This window comes from Macaca thibetana, chromosome 4, assembly GCF_024542745.1.
Source record: "Macaca thibetana thibetana isolate TM-01 chromosome 4, ASM2454274v1, whole genome shotgun sequence".
In the NCBI taxonomy this organism is placed as follows: domain Eukaryota; kingdom Metazoa; phylum Chordata; class Mammalia; order Primates; family Cercopithecidae; genus Macaca; species Macaca thibetana.
Window position 1 is genome coordinate 126,423,282 of NC_065581.1, and position 18,447 is coordinate 126,441,728.

The 18,447-nt window shown below is 39.9% G+C and overlaps 2 protein-coding genes across 6 annotated transcripts in view; both read right to left on the reverse strand.

Moving 5' to 3' along the window:
- The window catches only part of ABRACL (ABRA C-terminal like), a 564,811-nt gene that overhangs the window by 207,768 nt on the left and 338,596 nt on the right, over positions 1–18,447 (reverse strand). The gene's annotated exons all lie outside the window — the stretch shown is intronic.
- Positions 1–18,447, reverse strand: part of ECT2L (epithelial cell transforming 2 like) — a 111,802-nt gene that overhangs the window by 65,738 nt on the left and 27,617 nt on the right. For all 3 annotated transcript variants that reach the window (XM_050787349.1, XM_050787347.1, XM_050787348.1), the window contains 3 exons: positions 7,690–7,852; positions 2,349–2,601; positions 1,011–1,179 (listed from right to left, as the gene is read on the reverse strand). In XM_050787349.1, coding sequence (XP_050643306.1) covers positions 1,011–1,179; positions 2,349–2,601; positions 7,690–7,852 — 585 coding nt within the window. The remainder of the gene's footprint in view (positions 1–1,010; positions 1,180–2,348; positions 2,602–7,689; positions 7,853–18,447) is intronic.

Consider the following 18,447-nt stretch of genomic DNA (forward strand, 5'->3'; position numbering starts at 1 on the left):
AGGCCTCAGTTTCCTCATTTGAAACAGGTGAGTGAGATTATATGATCTCAAGAATCCAAAGTTGGCTGGGCATGGTGGCTCACACTTGTAATCCCAGCACTTTTGGAGGCTGAGACCGGTGGATCACCTGAGGTCAGGAGTTCGAGACCAGCCTGGCCAACATGGTGAAACCCCGTCTGTACTAAAAATACAAAAATTAGCCGGGCATGGTAGTGCACGCCTGTAGTCCCAGCTACTCAGGAGCCTGAGGCAGAAGAATCGCTTGAACCCAGGAGGCAGAGGTTGCAATAAGCTGAGATCGTGCCACTGCACTCTAGCCTAGGTGACAGAATGAGACTTCATCTCAAAAAAAAAAAAAAAATGTTTAAAAAGAAATTCTAAGCAGATGCACAATGGTAATGGTTATGAATGTCAGATAGAATTTAATTTCTGGTAATTTCAGTCTATAGTATGATTTGGTAACTGAATGCAGCTGATGTTTCTCTATTTTGGGTAATAAAAGAATTATATTTGTACATAAAAATATAAGTGGAAGTTATATTTGGATACTCTTACTTCATAGAAAACACTTGTGGAAAAAATGTTATTTTTGCTCAATAACTGTATACAGAAAATATACTACATCCACAATATAGCTTCAATGCAGAGTTGAGAATGTCAAGCTGGGCTCAGTGGCACATGCCTGTAATCGCACCTATTTGGGAGGAGAGTGGGAGGAACGCTTGAGCCCACAAGTTTGACACCAGCCTGGGCAATGTGGCAAGACCTCATCTCAAAAAAAAAAAAAAAAAAAAAGAATATTTAAAATGTAAGTTTTGGATGTTATATGTTTACCTCTTCAGAAGGCATGTTTGACCACTGTTCTAGAAAATTAATTATCTTTACTGATATTTCAGAGGATATGAGCCACAGAATTACACAAGATTTCTGCACGATAGCTAAATTTATTCTAGAATGAATGTTTGGTATTGGGATAGTGTTGAGCCGTCAGTAGATGGAATTTTGCTTACCGCTTGGGCAAGATTTCTAAAGATGTCAAAACAAGCTGTTTCTCCAAAGCTTCATGTGAACCCACTCGCTCCCTTACAGTCTGGGAGAGGCGTGGTTGGCGTCTGGGCTTTAGCACGCTAGAGCGGCAAGTTCCACTAACCCAAGGGGGTCTAACTTTGAATAACTCCTCTGAAAAACAAAAAGCAGCAGGCGGGGCTGATTACTTCATACTTCTCCCAGCCAAGTCCACACAGATAAAGGCATCAAAAATAAAGCTGTACCAGGGCAAGATTCCAAATGACAATAATTACAGCCATTTTCATGTACTCTGTTTGGATTTCTCATCCTCTCGGCACTGTGGCTGTGAGCTACCAGTCATTTCAGGTCAAGAAACACAGCTCAGAGAACAAGCAACCCTTTTCTTGAGGAGACCAGTTAATCAATTGATATGTGTCACATTCATTTGTGCCCTTCTTCTTGCCTTCAAGCAATTTCTTATTTGTCACAATCTCACCAGAGGGTGAGTTAGTGGGAAGAAAGCACGGGAGAACTCAAATCAGTTTTGCTGTTTTCTTTTACACACTGCTTAAAGCATAAGGCCTAGCTGAGGCTGGACACCATGGCTCACACCTGGAATCCCAGCACCTTGGGAGGCCAGGGTGGGTGGGTCACTTGAGCCCAGGAATTCGGGACCAGCCTGGCCAACATGGAGAAACCCCGTCTCTACAAAAATAGAAAAAATTAGCAGGGCATGGTTGTGTGCACCTGTGGTCCCAGCTACTTGGGAGGCTGAGGTGGGAGGATCACTTGAGCCTCAGAAGTTGAGGCTGTAGTGAGCCAGAGATCGCACCACTGCACAGCCTGGGTGACAGAGTGAGACCCTGTCTCAAAAATATATAAATAAATTAAATAAATAGGGGGCGTAACTGAAAGAGGCTTTAAAAAGAGAGGAAAAAGATGTCCTCTTTCTCCTTTTTTAAATGGCATTTTCCCTGCTTCCATTCTCACTTTCATTTCTCCTCCTTTTTTCATCACTCCCAGTTCCTCTGTTTTGAACCTATTTATTTGCTTCTTATCCGTGTTCAAACATCTTTCTGCTTTTTGTTTTTGGTCTTATAAGCCTGAAAGGAGCCAGAACAGCAATGGAGACACTGATATTTAACCTTACATATTTTGTCTGAAATCTTTGTTTTTCTCATCAATTAACTTGAAATATACAATAAAGAAAAAAGCTCTTCTGGAAAATAAAGACAGAGTACTGCGAAAGACAGGGCCGTCCTCCTCTGTGGGAATTTGTATGTGATCCATTTGTTTCTACAATATTTACATAAGATATAAAGGTTTAAAATGCTACTTACTGTTACGTAGTGCAATTTCCTCCCAAATTCTTTTCCTCAAGCACTTTTCTCTTTGTCTCTCCAGTAGTTCCTCATCTTCTGTTTTGGGTTCATTCAGCGTCCCATAAATAGCAGCAGCCTCCCTAGGTGTCAGCCAGTCTAAGTGGGACACACAGGCAACGTAATGGCGCTTCCAAGCACCATACTCATTATCTGTTGGAGTATAGGGCAGAAACCACCCGAACTTAACGCATTTGGGCATCCATAAGCAATCCTTCAGAAACAAGAGGAAGATGAGTCACAAATTGTTTTCAGACAGTTTTCTAGCAATAATATTTTCAGGTACACAGATACTTTTTCATTACACTGACATTTCTGGTACAAAAATCTGAGAATTTATATGCAAATACATTTGTTCTACAATGTTTACATAAAATATAAGGTTAAAAAAATTTGTTTTGTTTTGTTTTGTTTTGAGACAGAGTCTGACTCTGTCGCCCAGGCTGGAGTGCAGTGGCCGGATCTCAGCTCACTGTAAGCTCCGCCTCCCGGGTTCACGCCATTCTCCTGCCTCAGCCTCCCGAGTAGCTGGGACTACAGGCGCCCGCCATCTCGCCCGGCTAGTTTTTTGTACTTTTTTAGTAGAGACGGGGTTTCACCGTGTTAGCCAGGATGGTCTCGATCTCCTGACCTCGTGATCCGCCCGTCTCGGCCTCCCAAAGTGCTGGGATTACAGGCGTGAGCCACCGCGCCCAGCTAAAAATATTTTATTTTATATATTTTGAGACGGAGTCTCGCTGTGTCACCCAGACTGGAGTGTAGTGGCGTGATCTCAGCTCACTGCATGCTCCGCCTCCCGGGTTCATGCCATTCTCCTGCCTCAGCCTCCCGAGTAGCTGGGACTACAGGCACCCGCCACCACACCTGACTAATTTTTTTGTATTTTTAGTAGAGACAAGGTTTCACTGTGTTAGCCAGTATGGTCTTGATCTCCTGACCTTGTGATCCGCCCGCCTCGGCCTCCCAAAGTGCTGGGATTACAGGTGTGAGCCACTGCGCGTGGCCTTTTCTTTTTCTTTTTCTTTTTTTTTTTTTAAGACAGAGTCCTGCTCTGTCACCCAGGCTGGAGTGCAGTGGTGCGATCTCAGCTCACTACAACCTCTGCCTCCTGGGTTCAAGCAATTCTCTTGCCTCAGCCTCCTGAGTAGCTGGGATTACAGGTGCATGCCACCATACTCAGCTAGTTTTTTTGTATTTTTGCTAGAGACGGGGTTTCACCCTGTTGGCCAGGCTAGTCTGGAACTCCTGACTTCAGGTGATCCACCCGCTTCAGCCTCCCAAAGTGCTGGGATTACAGGTGTGAGCCACTGCACCTGGCCAGATATAAGGTTTTTAAATGCTACTATTGACTTACTATCTGAACTTGACTTGGAAATAAGAAGCATATCTTGTTCCACAGGAAAAATAGTATTTGATGAATATATACATTATGTGTGAATGTATGTATTAGACCTCTTTGTGATACTTATCTAGTGTTCCAATAGCATTTGGTTACATTAACCCTAGATTCTGAAAATTCAGCTTCTAGCAATAATGGAATAGTTTCTTTCAGATTAACCCTCTCATTGAGAATAATTTTGACTGAAGCATATGATATTGCCAATATGCAGCCATTTTGACATAAGAAAAAGAAAATTTCATGTGGTTTGATCTAATGAAATATCTAGACCAAATATTATACAATTATTTGAAGGCTATATTATAGAGCTATCAATGCAATAAGGACTTGTTCAACCGAGACCCCAGAAAGAAGGGAAACCCAGAGAGGTAAGCCTGATATTTGGCATCACTTTTTACTTCAAGGCATTTGTCAGTTCCAAAGTAAAGCTTGTTAGGCTGAGAATCCGAACAGAAAGTTATGACTAAAAGACTTAGATGTAGAAAAGAATCTTAAGCATTCTCACAGGGAAGAGAGGACACAAATGGAAATTTAGGGCCCACTGAGAGGAAGAGCCTTGGTAATCACACCAGCTTTCAGTTAAGATTCTTTTCAGGAAGGACGATACTGAATTAGACAAACTCACAAAGACTGAAGCCAGCTTTGAAATATCTCATTCCTTGACTGGATTTGTATGATTTGTTCCTAGCACTAGATATGCCAGAAGCAAAAGTAAATTCTCCTGGAGGAAGATAACATCACCCAGAGACTCAAAGGATCACATCAATTTTGTATACTCAGTATGCGGTACTCAATCAAAATTAACTAGAACATACAATAGACAAGAATTCGGTCTTCTTTTTGGTTTTTAGTAACTATAGAGAGATCCTCAGGCAATCCAAATACTGTAATCATCAGACATGAACTTTGGGGAAATAAATACTCTATAATTAATATATCTAAAATAAATGACTAGGTGGAAAATTTTGGCAAAAGAAGTCAGTATTCTAGAACTGAAAATATATAATAACTGAAATTTAGAACTCAATGGACGGGTTTAAGATCAGATTAGAATCTAGCTAAAGAAATAATTAGTAAACTGAAAGATGGGTCTGAAGAAAATCCAGACTGAAATACTGAAGGTCACAGAAATGGAAAATGTATAAAAGAATATGAAAGTTATGAGACATGGTGAATCTTTCCAACCTATAAGTATTGGAATACTAGGAGAAAAAGGGAGAGAATGGGGCGGAATCAATATGAAGAAATAACCTCTGAGCATGTTTCAAAACTGATGAAAGACATTAAGTCTCAGACTCAAAAATCACAGCCAAACACAAAAACAAGGTACATAAACACTCACACCTAGGTATATCACAATAACGTTACTGAAAATGAACGAAAAAGTCCGAAAAGCAGCTAGAGATGATATAAATGTTACCTTTAAAGGATCAACAATAAAACTTGACTTCTCAAGAAAAAAAAAAAAAAAAAATGAAATATTTCAGAGTTCTATAAAAAAATTAGCTGCCAACCTAGAATTCAGATTTCTTACTGAAATATCTTCTAAGTATGAAGATGAAATAGATATTTTCAGACACACAAAAACTAAGAGAATTTATCAGCAGCACGCCTGTACTAGAGGTAATATTAAATAGAACATAAAAGGAAAATGATCCCAAATGGAAACTAGGAGATGCGGAACAGAAAAAAATGAGCTACAGAAAAAAATATGGTCATATATGAATAAATATTGACTACATAAAACAATAGTAATAAAGATTTGTGAGATAAGTGTTTATGTGTTATATATGTTTATTTTACACACTTAACCCTTGAACAACGGGTTTGAACTGCATGGGTGCATTTATACACGCTTTCTTCCACCTCTGCCGCCCCCAAGACAGCAAAACCAACCCTTCCTCTTCCTCCTCCTTTTCCTCCTCTTCCTCAGCTTCCTCAGCCTACTCAACATGAGGATGAAGATCTTTATGATGATCCATTTCCACTTAACAAATAGTAAATATATTTTCTCATGAATGTTTAAATAACAATCTCTTTTCTCTTGCTTGCCATATTGAAGAATACAGTATATAATACACATACAAAACGTGTGTTAATTGACTGTTAGCGTTATCAGTAAGTCTTCTGGTCAACAGTAGGCTCTTAGTTATTAGTATATATAAAATAAAAATCTTTAACAAAAAAGCATGGAAACTGAGAGGAGGGTAAATGAAGTTAAAGGGTTCTAAGCTCCTTGCATTGTCTTAGAAATGGTAAGATAATACAAGGTTATATGTTATAATCTCTATGGTAACCATGAAATAACTGTTAAAGAATCTAACAATTGAAAAAAAAATTTTTTTTTTTTTTTTTTTGAGACAGAGTCTTGCTCTGTCGCCCAAGCTGGAGTGCAGTGGCCCGATCGCTGCTCACTGCAAGCTCTGCCTCTGGGTTCACGCTATTCTCCTGCCTCAGCCTCCCAAGTAGCTGGGACTACAGGCGCCCGCCACCACACCTGGCTAATTTATTTTTTGTTTTGTATTTTTAGTAGAGACGGGGTTTCACCGTGTTAGCCAGGATGGTCTTGATCTCCTGACCTCGTGATCTGCCCGCCTCGGCCTCCCAAAGTGCTGGGATTACAGGCGTGAGCCACCGTGCCCGCCCTGAAAAAAAAATTTTAATTAACGCAAAGGAAGACAGGGAGAGGGAAAAAACTAAATGCGACAAACAAAAAATAGTAAAATGATAGATTAAACACAAATATGTAAGTGTTTACAGAAATATAAACAGACTAAGCCAGGCACAGTGGCTCACGCCTGTAATCCCAGCACTTTGGGAGGCCGAGGTGGGTGGATCTCTTGAGCCTAGGAGTTCCAGACCAGCCTGGCCAACATGGCAAAACCTCATCTCTACTAAAACTACAAAAATTTGCTGGGCGTGGTGGTGCATGTCTATAGTCCCAGGTACTCCAGAGGCTGAGATGGGAGGACCACTTGAGCCTGGGAGGCAGAAGTTGCAGTGAGCCAGATGGCACCACTGCATTCCAGCCTGGGTGATAAAATGAGATCCTGTCTCTGAAAAAAAAAGTATGTATATTGTTACATTTTATTAAATATTTTACAAGAAAAGGGACAGCCCAGAGGCAGAATTAATGGCAAAAGATGTTAATTTTAAACAGCTGCTGCTTTTAACTGCTTTCAACTGCTGTTAAGATCTCAATGTATGTTCTTTAACAGATGTTAGACAATAAGGGATCAGTTGAGGCTGTGGTTGTGTAGCAGTTTCTAGAGCTGAGTTATTGGAGATAATATACAAAATCTAAAGCATATATCATTTTTCATGAAGAAAAGTGAACTTCTTGGCAGGGCGCGGTGGCTCATGCTTGTAATCCCAGTACTTTGGGAGGCCGAGGCAAGCGGAACCCAAGGTCAGGAGTTTGAGACCAGCCTGACCAACATGGTGAAACCCCGTCCCTACTAAAAATACAAAAATTAGCCAGCTGTGGTGGCAGGCGCCTGTAATCCCACTTACTCAGAAGGCTGAGGCAGGAGAATCGCTAGAACCCAGGAGGTGGAGGTTGTAGTGAGCCGAGATCGCACCACTGCACTCCAGCCTGGGTGACAAAGCGAGACTCTGTCTCAAAAGAAAGTGAACTTCTTTAACCAAGATAAAATGTTTTCTAAATAATTATATGGAGTATTTAAAGATTTTTTAAGTAACAGGAATTATTGGACTAGTCTATATGCCTTATTTATTTATAGAAATACATTATTTCACTTATCCCTATTTTTTCTCTCAAGGGTAAGGGATGGATCAGGTACCCTCAGCTATTGTCTTCAGGGAAGGGAGCTACCCTAGTAGCCTCATTTAAGATTACAGCTGTACTTGTGCCCTATTACTAGGAAGTGACAAATAGTAAACCTGTTCAGTTAAAAACTTCCAGGGCCAGCTGACTTGGGCAGCTGCACACAAATCTTTCGGACTCAGAAAGGAAAAGATATATAGAGAAATGAAGCGTGGTAACACTGTAGAGAAATCCACTTTGGCCACTTGCATCCTTTCTGAAAACCAGTCTTGGACAAACCTAAAAAGAAAGAGAAATTTAGTTTAGAACATTAATGTCTAAAATTGACTAAAAAGCATAAATATTGGTCATTGATCTTCCTCCAGTGTTCTACCTATAAAAAATCCTAACAAAACATAAATCTAGATTTAAAAAACATTCAGGCCGGGTGTGATGGCTCAAGCCTGTAATCCCAGCACTTTGGGAGGCCAAGGTGAGCGGATCACTTGAGGTTAGGGGTTCAAGACCAGCATGGCCAACACAGCACAACTCTGTCTCTACTAAAAATATGAACAATTAGCTGAGTATGGTGGTACGTGCCTGTAATACCAGCTACTCGGGAGGCTGAGGCAGGAGAATCACTTGAACCCAGGAGGCTGAGTTTGCAGTGAGCTGAGATCATGCTACTGCACTCCAGCCTGGGCAACAGAGTGAGACTCTGTCTCAAAAAAAAAAAAAAAAAAGTATTCGCTTTGAATTATCCATTCTAAAAAGGAAGACAAATAACAAGAATATCTAAAATTTACAGGAAGAAAACAGTCTTCGAGTAAACCTAGTTTGGTGTGATTTTCAACAGAAAAAGACTATAAAACCTTTTCACTATCAATTTAAAACTGAACCCAAGATTTTTAATGGAGTTGAAATTCAAAGCAAAGATATATTCACTGAGATTTTCTTGTGTGTGGACTTTTTTGCTTTTTTAGACCAGTGCTTCTAGAAGAAATTTCTTTTTCCCTTTGAGTGGCTGCCTCTATTATAAGACCAAATTCTCTTCCCCACTGGAGCTGACACATTATATTATGTGATGTATTTAATCCTTCTTTTGACACAAAGCTGGCCATATTCTGAAATGCCAATCATTTGTCCCGAATGGGTAGCAGGTATAGAAAAGAATAATGTGCTATTACGGGTCAGTAAGAGGGTTTGCTCAGCCTGGCGTGGCTACGGGAAGAGTGCGGAGAGACTCGGTGGGGCAATAGCCATGTGCAGAAGGGCAGAAGGAGACGATGGCTTCTGAATGGCTGGAAGATCGGTTGTTTATAGGGGGTTGGGAAAGATTTGAAGATTATGGGAGCTAGGTTTCTCACTTTTGGAAAAAGGATCTACAAATATGTAAAGGAGGAAAGCTAGACTAATCTATATGGAGTTGGAGAGAAATTGGAGATATCACTGTAAAATCTCATGTTTTAAAATATGTATATAAATGAATGATACACAAATAGAGACAGATGGCTGTATATGTACACGTGTGTACATATATTTCATCTTAGAGCACCTAAAAGCAATGACATCCCAAAAGCAATGAACACACCATAAACTCAGATATTGGTTTCTCAATTCCATTTCCTAATAAAATAAACCAGAATTTACTGGAGAAATGGCTGATACCAGGGTAGGGACAAGGAAAGTATAAGATAGGTCTGGAATATCTTGACACCAGAAAATAAGGAAGTACTTAACCCAAAGAATACAGAAGCCAATTTATTAATAAAGTCACTCCCACCGGCAAAATATGGAATAATTTGAGTTTCAAAGCAAATAATTAATGTAATATAGCCTATTGAATAAAATAGGCATTCCTGAGTCCATACTGATATAAATATACCCATGAATGAATGAATAAATAGGGGAGAAGGAAAACTACCTCATAACAGAACACCAATTAATACATGCAGAGGGAATTAAGAAATTAGGAAATCACCTCTTGGAGGCCATCATATTAATAATTGCTTCAAATAGGAATCATTAATGAGTGACTCATGCCTATAATCCCAGCACTTTGGGAGACCGAGGCGGGTGGATCACCTGAGGTCAGGAGTTTGAGACCAGCCTGGCCAATGTGGTGAAACCCTGTCTCTACTAAAAATATGAAAGTTAGCCAGGCATGGTGGTGTATGCTTGTAAGCCCAGCTACTCAGAAGGCTGAGGCAGGAGATTTGCTTGAACACGGGAGGCAGAGGTTGCAGAGATGGCGCCACTGCACTCCAGCCTGGGTGACAAGAGCAAAACTCCATCTCAAAAAAAAAAAAAAAGAATGATTAATGAATGCCAAAACTAGTGGGTGAAGCTTGATAAGAAACAGGATATTTACATAGATTAAAATAGTTTTTGATTACTTTAAAATTAATCAAATACTTTAAAATTATTTATTAAATATAAATTAAGTACAAAATACTTAATAATTAACTATCTTAACCAAGGGATATAATCACCAGCTGTGGGACAAATTGACATGCTATGCCCCCCGATGCAATCCACAGAGAACACAGCATCATTTCCACACTGTTCCTGCCAAGAAGGTATAAACTGAACGTCATCTTGAGGAACCATCACCCAACCAGAAATCGAGGGTTATTTGACAAAGCAGCAGGCCTGTATTCTTCAAAAGTATCAAGTCATAAGAGACAAGGAAAACCTGAGCATTTGCTCCACATTGAAGGCGGATCTAGAGACATGGAAACTAAATACAGTAGATAACCCTGGGCTGGATTCTGGACCAAAAGGAAAAGTGTGATTATAATGGACATTGCTGCAGCAATCAGGAGTATGGGAATGGAGTCTGCAGGGTGGATGTAGTGTTGTATCAGTGCTGATTTCCTGGTAATGCTGGATGTACTTTGATTTTTCAGCAGTGTATACACCTTGTGTTTTAGGAAACACATTGACAACCTTAAGGTAATGTGCATCATGTTTGTAATTTACTCTCAAGTGATTCTAAGTAATAAGGCAAAAATGGTAAAATGTTAGCTATTAAACTGTTAACTTTTTTTTTTTTTTTTTGAGACAGGGCCTGGCTCTGTCACCCAGGCTGGAGGGCATTGGCACGATCTCAGCTCACTGCAACCTGTGCTTCCCAGCCTCAAGCAGTCCTCCCACCTCAGCCTCCCAAATTGCTGGGGCTCCAGGCATGCACCACACACCTGGCTAATTTTTTTGTATTTTTAGTGGAGATGTGGTTTGCTTATGTTGCCCAGGCTGGTCTCGAACTCTTCAGCTCAAGTGATCCGCCTGCCTTGGCCTCCCAAAGTGCTGGGATTATAGGCGTGAGCCACAGTGCCCAGCTATAACTATTAAAATGTTAACTAAATGAGGAAGTCCAGGTAAAAGGGATAAAGACATTATCTGTACTATTCTTGCAACTTTTCTGTGAGTTAAAAATTATTGCAAAATGAAAAGTTTTTTTTAAGTGGCCAAAATATTTTTTTTTAAAGTTTGCTTCAGTTCCAAGTTTTAATGATTGCTGATTTATTTTCTGTGTTCCTCCTCCCCTGGCCTTAAGTCACTGCTGTTTTTTTAATCCCTGTCCAGGTAGCCTTGTCACATCCTGAGATGAAACAGAGTGGCATAAAATGAACCTGTTTGCATGCCGTTGTAAGGAAAGAGTGTGTGTGTGTGTGTGTGTGTGTGTGTGTGTGTGTGTGTGTGTGTGTGTGTGTAAACAGGGGCAAAGAATGGAGTCGGGCCTGTACTGGTAGCATGTAGTATCCACAGACAGAAGTGTTACTTGAGGATCTTGTCAGTATCAACAATAAAGCACAGGTAATAACTGTAATTTCCTTAGAGATTAACATTCAAGCTGAACAAGACTGTGGCAATGCCAAGAACAGCTAATCTCTAATGAATTACTGTCCTCATTGCCTGAGACTTCAGGATCATTTTGCTAGCCTTTGAGATAAGTTTTATTCTCATTTACTTGGAATTATAAAATAGATTAATAAAATATGAGGCAAAACAGAAATGTTTCTGGCCTCCTTTCCAAAGAAAGGTCTCAGTATCTTTAGATTTTCATGTCTACTACCTTCCCACCTCACAGCATCTATTGTTCCATCCCAGCAAAGCAAATGAGAATTGAATATGAATTACTTCCAAAAGTAAACCTTGGTTATACATATTTCATATTTGTTCCTATTCTATGCTGCTACAAGGACACATTTGAGTATAATGAATCTTAAGAAGAAAGAAAAATGCTTCTGTCACATTAAAAAAAAATACATGATCAGCAGAACTAAGGTAGGGTAGTTTGTAGTAATGACATTGCGGGGCTCATCATATTTTAGTTAATGTTGCAAAGTAAGAAATCCGTGAAGAGAAATAACAACATGTAAGAAGAAAGTGAAAAAATGTGTTTTGCTCATTTATTGTGACAAGGATGGTTTCATTTAAATAATTCATGATAATGCTTTGCAGTGTGCCACTGAATGTACAACGTGTACTTTGCAAAAATAACAAAGCTTAGTAATGCGGGACTTGAATTTAATTCTCTGCTCTTAAATTTCTGATAAGTAGAAAGAAGCTGCCAAAATTGTGATGAAAATGACTAGGAGAACAGCTTGGAGAGAGGCCTGTGGAGGGGAGAGTGGATTTGGCAGAGGTCCCTGTTTTCTGGTTGCCTAGGCAGCACCTCTAAGCCTTGTCTGGTGGCTTCTTTACAAACAGTTTTATGGCTTGGTCAGGGTCTGGGATGCTGTTCATACCCCAGTTTCAGTCCCTGGTGCATGGTTTTGTTTTGTTTTTTTTTTTTAATTATTTATTTATTTATTTTTGAGATGGCATCTTGCCATCTCACCCAGGCTGGAGTACTGTGGCATGATCTCTGCTCACTGCAACCTCCACCTCCTGGGTTCAAGCGATTCTCCTGTCCCAGCCTCCTGAGCAGCTAGAATTATAGGTCCGTGCCACCAAGCCTGGCTACTTTTTGTATTTTTAGTAGAGACGGGGTTTCACCATGTTGGCCAGGCTGGTCTCGAACTCCCGACCTCAGGTGGTCCTCTGGTGCATATTTTAATGGGGCCAAAAGGAGATGACACAAGGGCAAGGGGAACCATAGGCATTTGTGCAACTCCTGAATTGCATGAAAAGGAAGACAAGTTGACAAGTGACAAATATCAACGGCCATACAAATATGCTTTTGGATCCAGCAATTCATCTTCTAGGGTTTTTTCCTAAAACAGTGATTAAAGATATGTCTAAGGATTTAGCTAAAGGATGTTCCTCTAAGTGTTGTTTATAGTAGCAAAAGCTGGGGAAAACAAGCTAAATGTCTGAGATAAGTTATGGCATATCTATAAAATCTAATCTTCCTAGAAATCAGTAGACTGAGCTGAAAGAGGAATCTATGTGATATGCTTTGGCTTTATGTCCCCACTCAAATCTCATCTCGAATTTTAATCTCCATAATCCCCATATGTCAAGGGAGGGACCTGGTGGTGGGTGAGTAGATCATGGAGGTGGTTTCCCCCATGCTGTTCTTGTGATAGTGAGTTCTCATGAGATCCGATGTTTTACTGGTGTTTGACAGTTCCTCCTCCTCTCTCTCGTTCTCTCTCCCTCTCTCAATCTCTCTCTCTCTCTCTCTCTGTCTCTCTGTCTCTCTGTCTCTGTCTCTGTCACCTGCCACCACGTAAGATGTGCCTGCTTCCCCTTCCACCATGATGTAAGTTTCCTGAGGCCTCCCCACCCATGCAGAACTCTGAGTCAATTAATTCTTTTATCTTTATAAATTACCCAGTCTCAGGCAGTTCTTTATAGCAGTGTGAAATGGACTATTATACTATGAACTAATTTCAAACAGCTAAAAGCTTGGGATTATAAAGCATAATCTCTTCAAATGGAAAAGTAATGAAAAAAAGAAATCAGCAAGTTATAAAATTAAAAAAAAAAAAAAAACACAAGGACACCAAGTGGGAGCGGAAATTGAGAAATTCACAGAAGAATTGGGCCCAGTCTTGATGAGTAGTGCTAGGCTTTCCTACTGACAGGAGTCCACACCTTGTAGGGAAGAAGCAAGGAAGCACACTGTCTCCTGGGCTGCTACAGGAAAGGGAGACCTGGGGGAAATCAGAACAGGCCTGTACCTTGCATGGGCTTAAGTCCATATTAAATCTCCTGGCACATTAGAGACCCTGAGCTACCATAAAAACATAAATGCTGGTGAGAAAATAAGAAACCCAAGGGGTTCCCAGAGAGGAAGATACACATGTGAACCACCCCATGTGCCTCCACAACCCAGGGCAGTTATCCTCCCCGTGGAAAATAACCTCAGACTAAAACACCATGAGGGAAGGCCAGCAAATGAAAAAACAAGGGATCTGTCACCTCAAGAACTAAAGGTAATGAAATTATCCAAGAGATTTTAACATAAACATGCTGAAAATATTCAAAGAGAAGTCAAGGTAATAGTAGGAGTGAATGTTTGAAATGTTCATTTGGAAAAGAAACAACAGACATTTGAAGTAAAAAATACATAGTTTTTGAAATTAAGAGAAAACTGAATAAGTTGGATAATAAACTTGAAACCAAAGGAGGGAAAACTAGAGAATCTTAAGCAAAATCTGGACCATTGAATACTATAAAGTCATTAAAAATGATTAAAAAAATTGAAGACATTTCACTTAGTTTCATGCACTATTATCCATATGAGAGTTTCATGCAGCATACAAAGTTCCTGAAATGTCTGGCAAATTTTGTATCTATGCACCTATGTGTGTTTTCTGGGGGGAATATTTATAGTTTTTGGGTGCAGTTTGAATACCTCTTCTCAAAGGAATACATGATCTAAAATTGTTTCATTAAATTGGTATGTGCATGTTTACTGTGGTTGTACAGTTCACTGATTCGCTTATTAAATCAACATTATTTTGAATCCCTTCTTATATTCTGGGGTTTTAATGAGACAAAAAACAAACAAACAAAATGACACAATTCCTGCCTTTATGGAGCCTACAGTATGGTTAGGAAGACAGCACCAATTTTTTTAAAAATCTAATACAGTGAAATTACAACTGTAGTTAATCTTCTGAAGAAAAAGTACATGTGTGGAAAGGCTTCCCTGCAGGAGCTAAGTCGGTTAAAGGCAACTTGGAGAAGAGGGCAGTGGAGGTAGAAGAGCCTCCTAGGTAGAGGGCAATGTCAAGGGCAAAGACAGCACGGCATCCCTGAAGAGCTGGAAGAAGGTGAGTTGGGCTGAAGCACCAGGAACTATGGAGGAAGAGGGAAGAGGGGAAGCTGAAGCGGGGGTCAGAGCCATATCCCTGCAGGGCCTTAGATGCCATGTTAAAGTTTACAATTTTTTAAACTAAAACTGTTAAACAGGGGCATGATGACATGGTCTCAGTGCCATTTGAGAAGCCAACACTGACTGCACAGGGAGGGGTGGGAGAGTCCAGAATGATGGGGAGACCAATTAGAAGACCACGGCCATAGCCATAGCCCAGGCCAGATATAATGGTGGGTTGGCCTAAGGTGGTATTGATAAAGATGTAGAAAATTGAACACATGAGAGATATTGGGGGTAAATTGATAAGTGATGATTAGATGACTCTTGGGTTTCTAACTTTTAGAACTGGATGGCTGGTGGTACCATTATTAAAATAGAGAATATAGTCACATTTTGCCTATGACGATTGTACACACTTGGACGTGTTGTTTTGGGGTGTTTTCAAGACATTCCAAATTAAATATCAAGTAAGCAGTTGGATATATAATTAGGAACTCAAAGGCAATGTCTGGGCCAAAGATAAAAATTGCCTGATCACTGTTATAGAAATATTAAATAAAAGCCTGGGTATGGATTAAGTGCTCTACACAGACAGCACAGAGTAAAAAGAGAAGCAGAGTTCCCACAGGCTGGAGGAATGCCCGCATTTAACAACACATAGAGGATTTGTCATTAAACAACATGGAAAGGACAGGACCGAGAGGTAGGAGGAAGCCAGGTGAATCTTCTATCATGGCATCCACAGGAAGATTGTCATTTCGAGGAGTGAGTACTTGATTGTACTGAAAACTGCAGAGAGGACAAGCAAGATAACTGAAAAAAATCCAAGAGTCCTCTGGATTCAGCCATATGGACTTAAAAGGGCAGAAACCAGTTTAGGATGGGGTGAGTAGTGAGTTGAAACTGGGGATCTGGGGACAGTCCCTGCAGATGACTCTAGAGCAGATGTATGGCCCGTGGACTGTATCCATTTGTTTTTGACATCCCTTTTTGCAAAATGTTACTGGAACACAACCATACCCATTTACTTACATACTGCCTATGGTGGGCTTCGTACTGCATTGGTAAAGCTAAGTAGTTGGAGCAGGGATCACAGGGCCCACGAGGCCTAAGATGGTTGCGATCTGGCCCTTTAGAAAAAGCTTGTCCACCCCTGTCATAGAGTGATTTGGAAGGAAGGAACAGAACACAGTGGTAGAAGCTAGACTTTTCTGAATACACCTTGTTTTCTAGATGTGACTTCTGTAACCACATGTCTTTTAATATTAAATTATCAAACAAAATTGGATTTGATAAAAGCAATCCCTAAAATTCAAAAGCAAAATGAAACCAACCTAATTGTGTATTGAGTTAGTTGAATAACCATACAGATTGGGATTATTCCATTTTAAAACACAGAAATTTGACTCTATGTCCCTAAATGTGGCATACCTTAAGGACAATAAGAACTGCAAAAATTATTTTTAACTGATTTCAGTAATGACATAGGGAGTGGTAGTGATGGTTTTGTTGTTTTGGGAATGTTGTGCATGTATTATGGAACAAACAAAATGAGTAATTACGTTAATGTCATTGGGAACCAAGATTTCCTATGTGAAAGAAAGGAGATATGGATGCAATACAGAAAGGTTCAATACAAATCCTGTTGACTTGAATTTGAATTGAGAGTATGGATCTGAACTCTTGATGCATTGTAACTTTTTTTTAAAGTTATTTTCTAGTTCTGTGTACTAAAAATTCCTAGAAACTTGAACAACCTTATAAGATACTTACAAGAGTGCCCTATTAGGGCAATACCTAATACCAAATATTATTCCCCACCAAAAGGAAACAGGGCTCCTTGGAGAAATGGTGATCCCAAGTCTGAGGCAGAAAAAGGACAAGACGAGCCCAGAAGATTTTATCACACCAGAAAGAAAAGAAACTACTAGAAACAAACAGGTGTGGTGGCTCATGCCCTGTAATCCTAGCACTTTGGTAGGCCAAGGTGGGAGGATAATTTGAGGGCAAGAGTTCAAGACCAGCCTGGGCAACATAGTGAGACTCCCATCTCTACAAAAAAAAATTTTTTTAAACTTAGCCAGCACCCTAGCCTGAGTGACAGAGTGAGACCCTGTCTCAAAACAAAAAAAGAAGAAGAGAAATTAACATGTCAAAAGAACTCAAGCGTTATCTTGAGGAGGCTCCCCTGGCCAGGAACAATACAATTTCAATACAAATAAGAAAATAACCGAAATGGATTAAAACATAAGATACTTAAGTTCATGAGTTTATAATACTACGAAGAACTCAGTGATCAATTTTGGAGGATGACATAAAACCAAGCTATTGGTTAGAAAATTGGTAAATAAAATCAACATGTGTCTTTCCTGTATGAACTCTACCTCAGGGGAAAGCACCTCATTAAAGAGGGAAAGTTTCTCTTTATAGAAGTATGCTAACTAGTAAACAGAAAAGGAATGACGAGGTAGTATGTCGACATTTTGCAACCCCTAATGAAACAGTGGACCCATGCCAAGATTGTCAATGGCATCTAACAGCACACAGAAAAACCACTGGAACTCGCCAGCTTCTGAAGGAAGAACAAAACACCACCTTTAAAGTATTCTTATCAAAAAATCAAATGTGACTTTCATCAGGCCTCAAACTACCAGTTTTCAGGAAAAGGGGAGGCAGAAGGTTACAATCAGCAAAATATAGACTGTGGGAAACTCTACAGGACAAGGAAGAAAAGAAAAAGAGGGGAGAAAACCTATACATTAAAAGAAATCTAGAAGTCATATTAATCAGTTGCAATTTGTGAACCTTACTGGGTCCTGAGTTAAAGCAATTATTTTTAAAGTAAGTTATGAGATCATTGAGGAAAATTGATTACTGACTAGACATTTGATTATACTAAGAAATTATTTTTTCAGGCCGATAATGCAATTGTGATTAGATTTTAAAAAATAGTCCTTTATAAAAAAGTTATGTACTGGAATATTAAAGTATGAAATGACATGATGTCTACAGTTTGCTTTAAAATAAACCAGGGGGCTGGGCGTGGTGGCTTATGCCTGTAATCCTAGCACTTTTGGGAGGCCGATGAGGGTGGATCACTGAAGTCAGGAGTTTGAAACCAGTCTGGCCAACATGGTGAAACCCCGTCTCTACTAAAAATATAAAAATTAGCTGGGTCTGGTGGCACACACCTGTAATCCCAACTACTTAGGAGGCTCAGAGGCAGGAGGACCTCTTGAATCTGGGAGGCGGAGGTTGCGGTGAGCTGAGATTGTGCTGCTGCACTTCAGCCTGGGGGACAGAGCGAGACTCCGTCTAAAAAACAACAAAACAAATAATAATAACCCAGGGTATATAGGGTGGTTACAACTTCGAGAAAATAGATGAAATAATATGAACCATGAGCTGATAATTATTAAAAATGGGTGCTGACTATACCAGGGTCCCTTATATTGTTTGTATATGTGTTAGGCCCTTCTTGTGTTGCTATAAAGAAATACCCCAGACTGGGTATTTTTTTTTTTTTCTGTTTGGTTTGAGACAGAGTCTCACCCTGTTGCCCAGGCTAGAGTACAATGGTGTGATCTCAGCTCTCTACAACCTCCGCCTCCCAGATTCA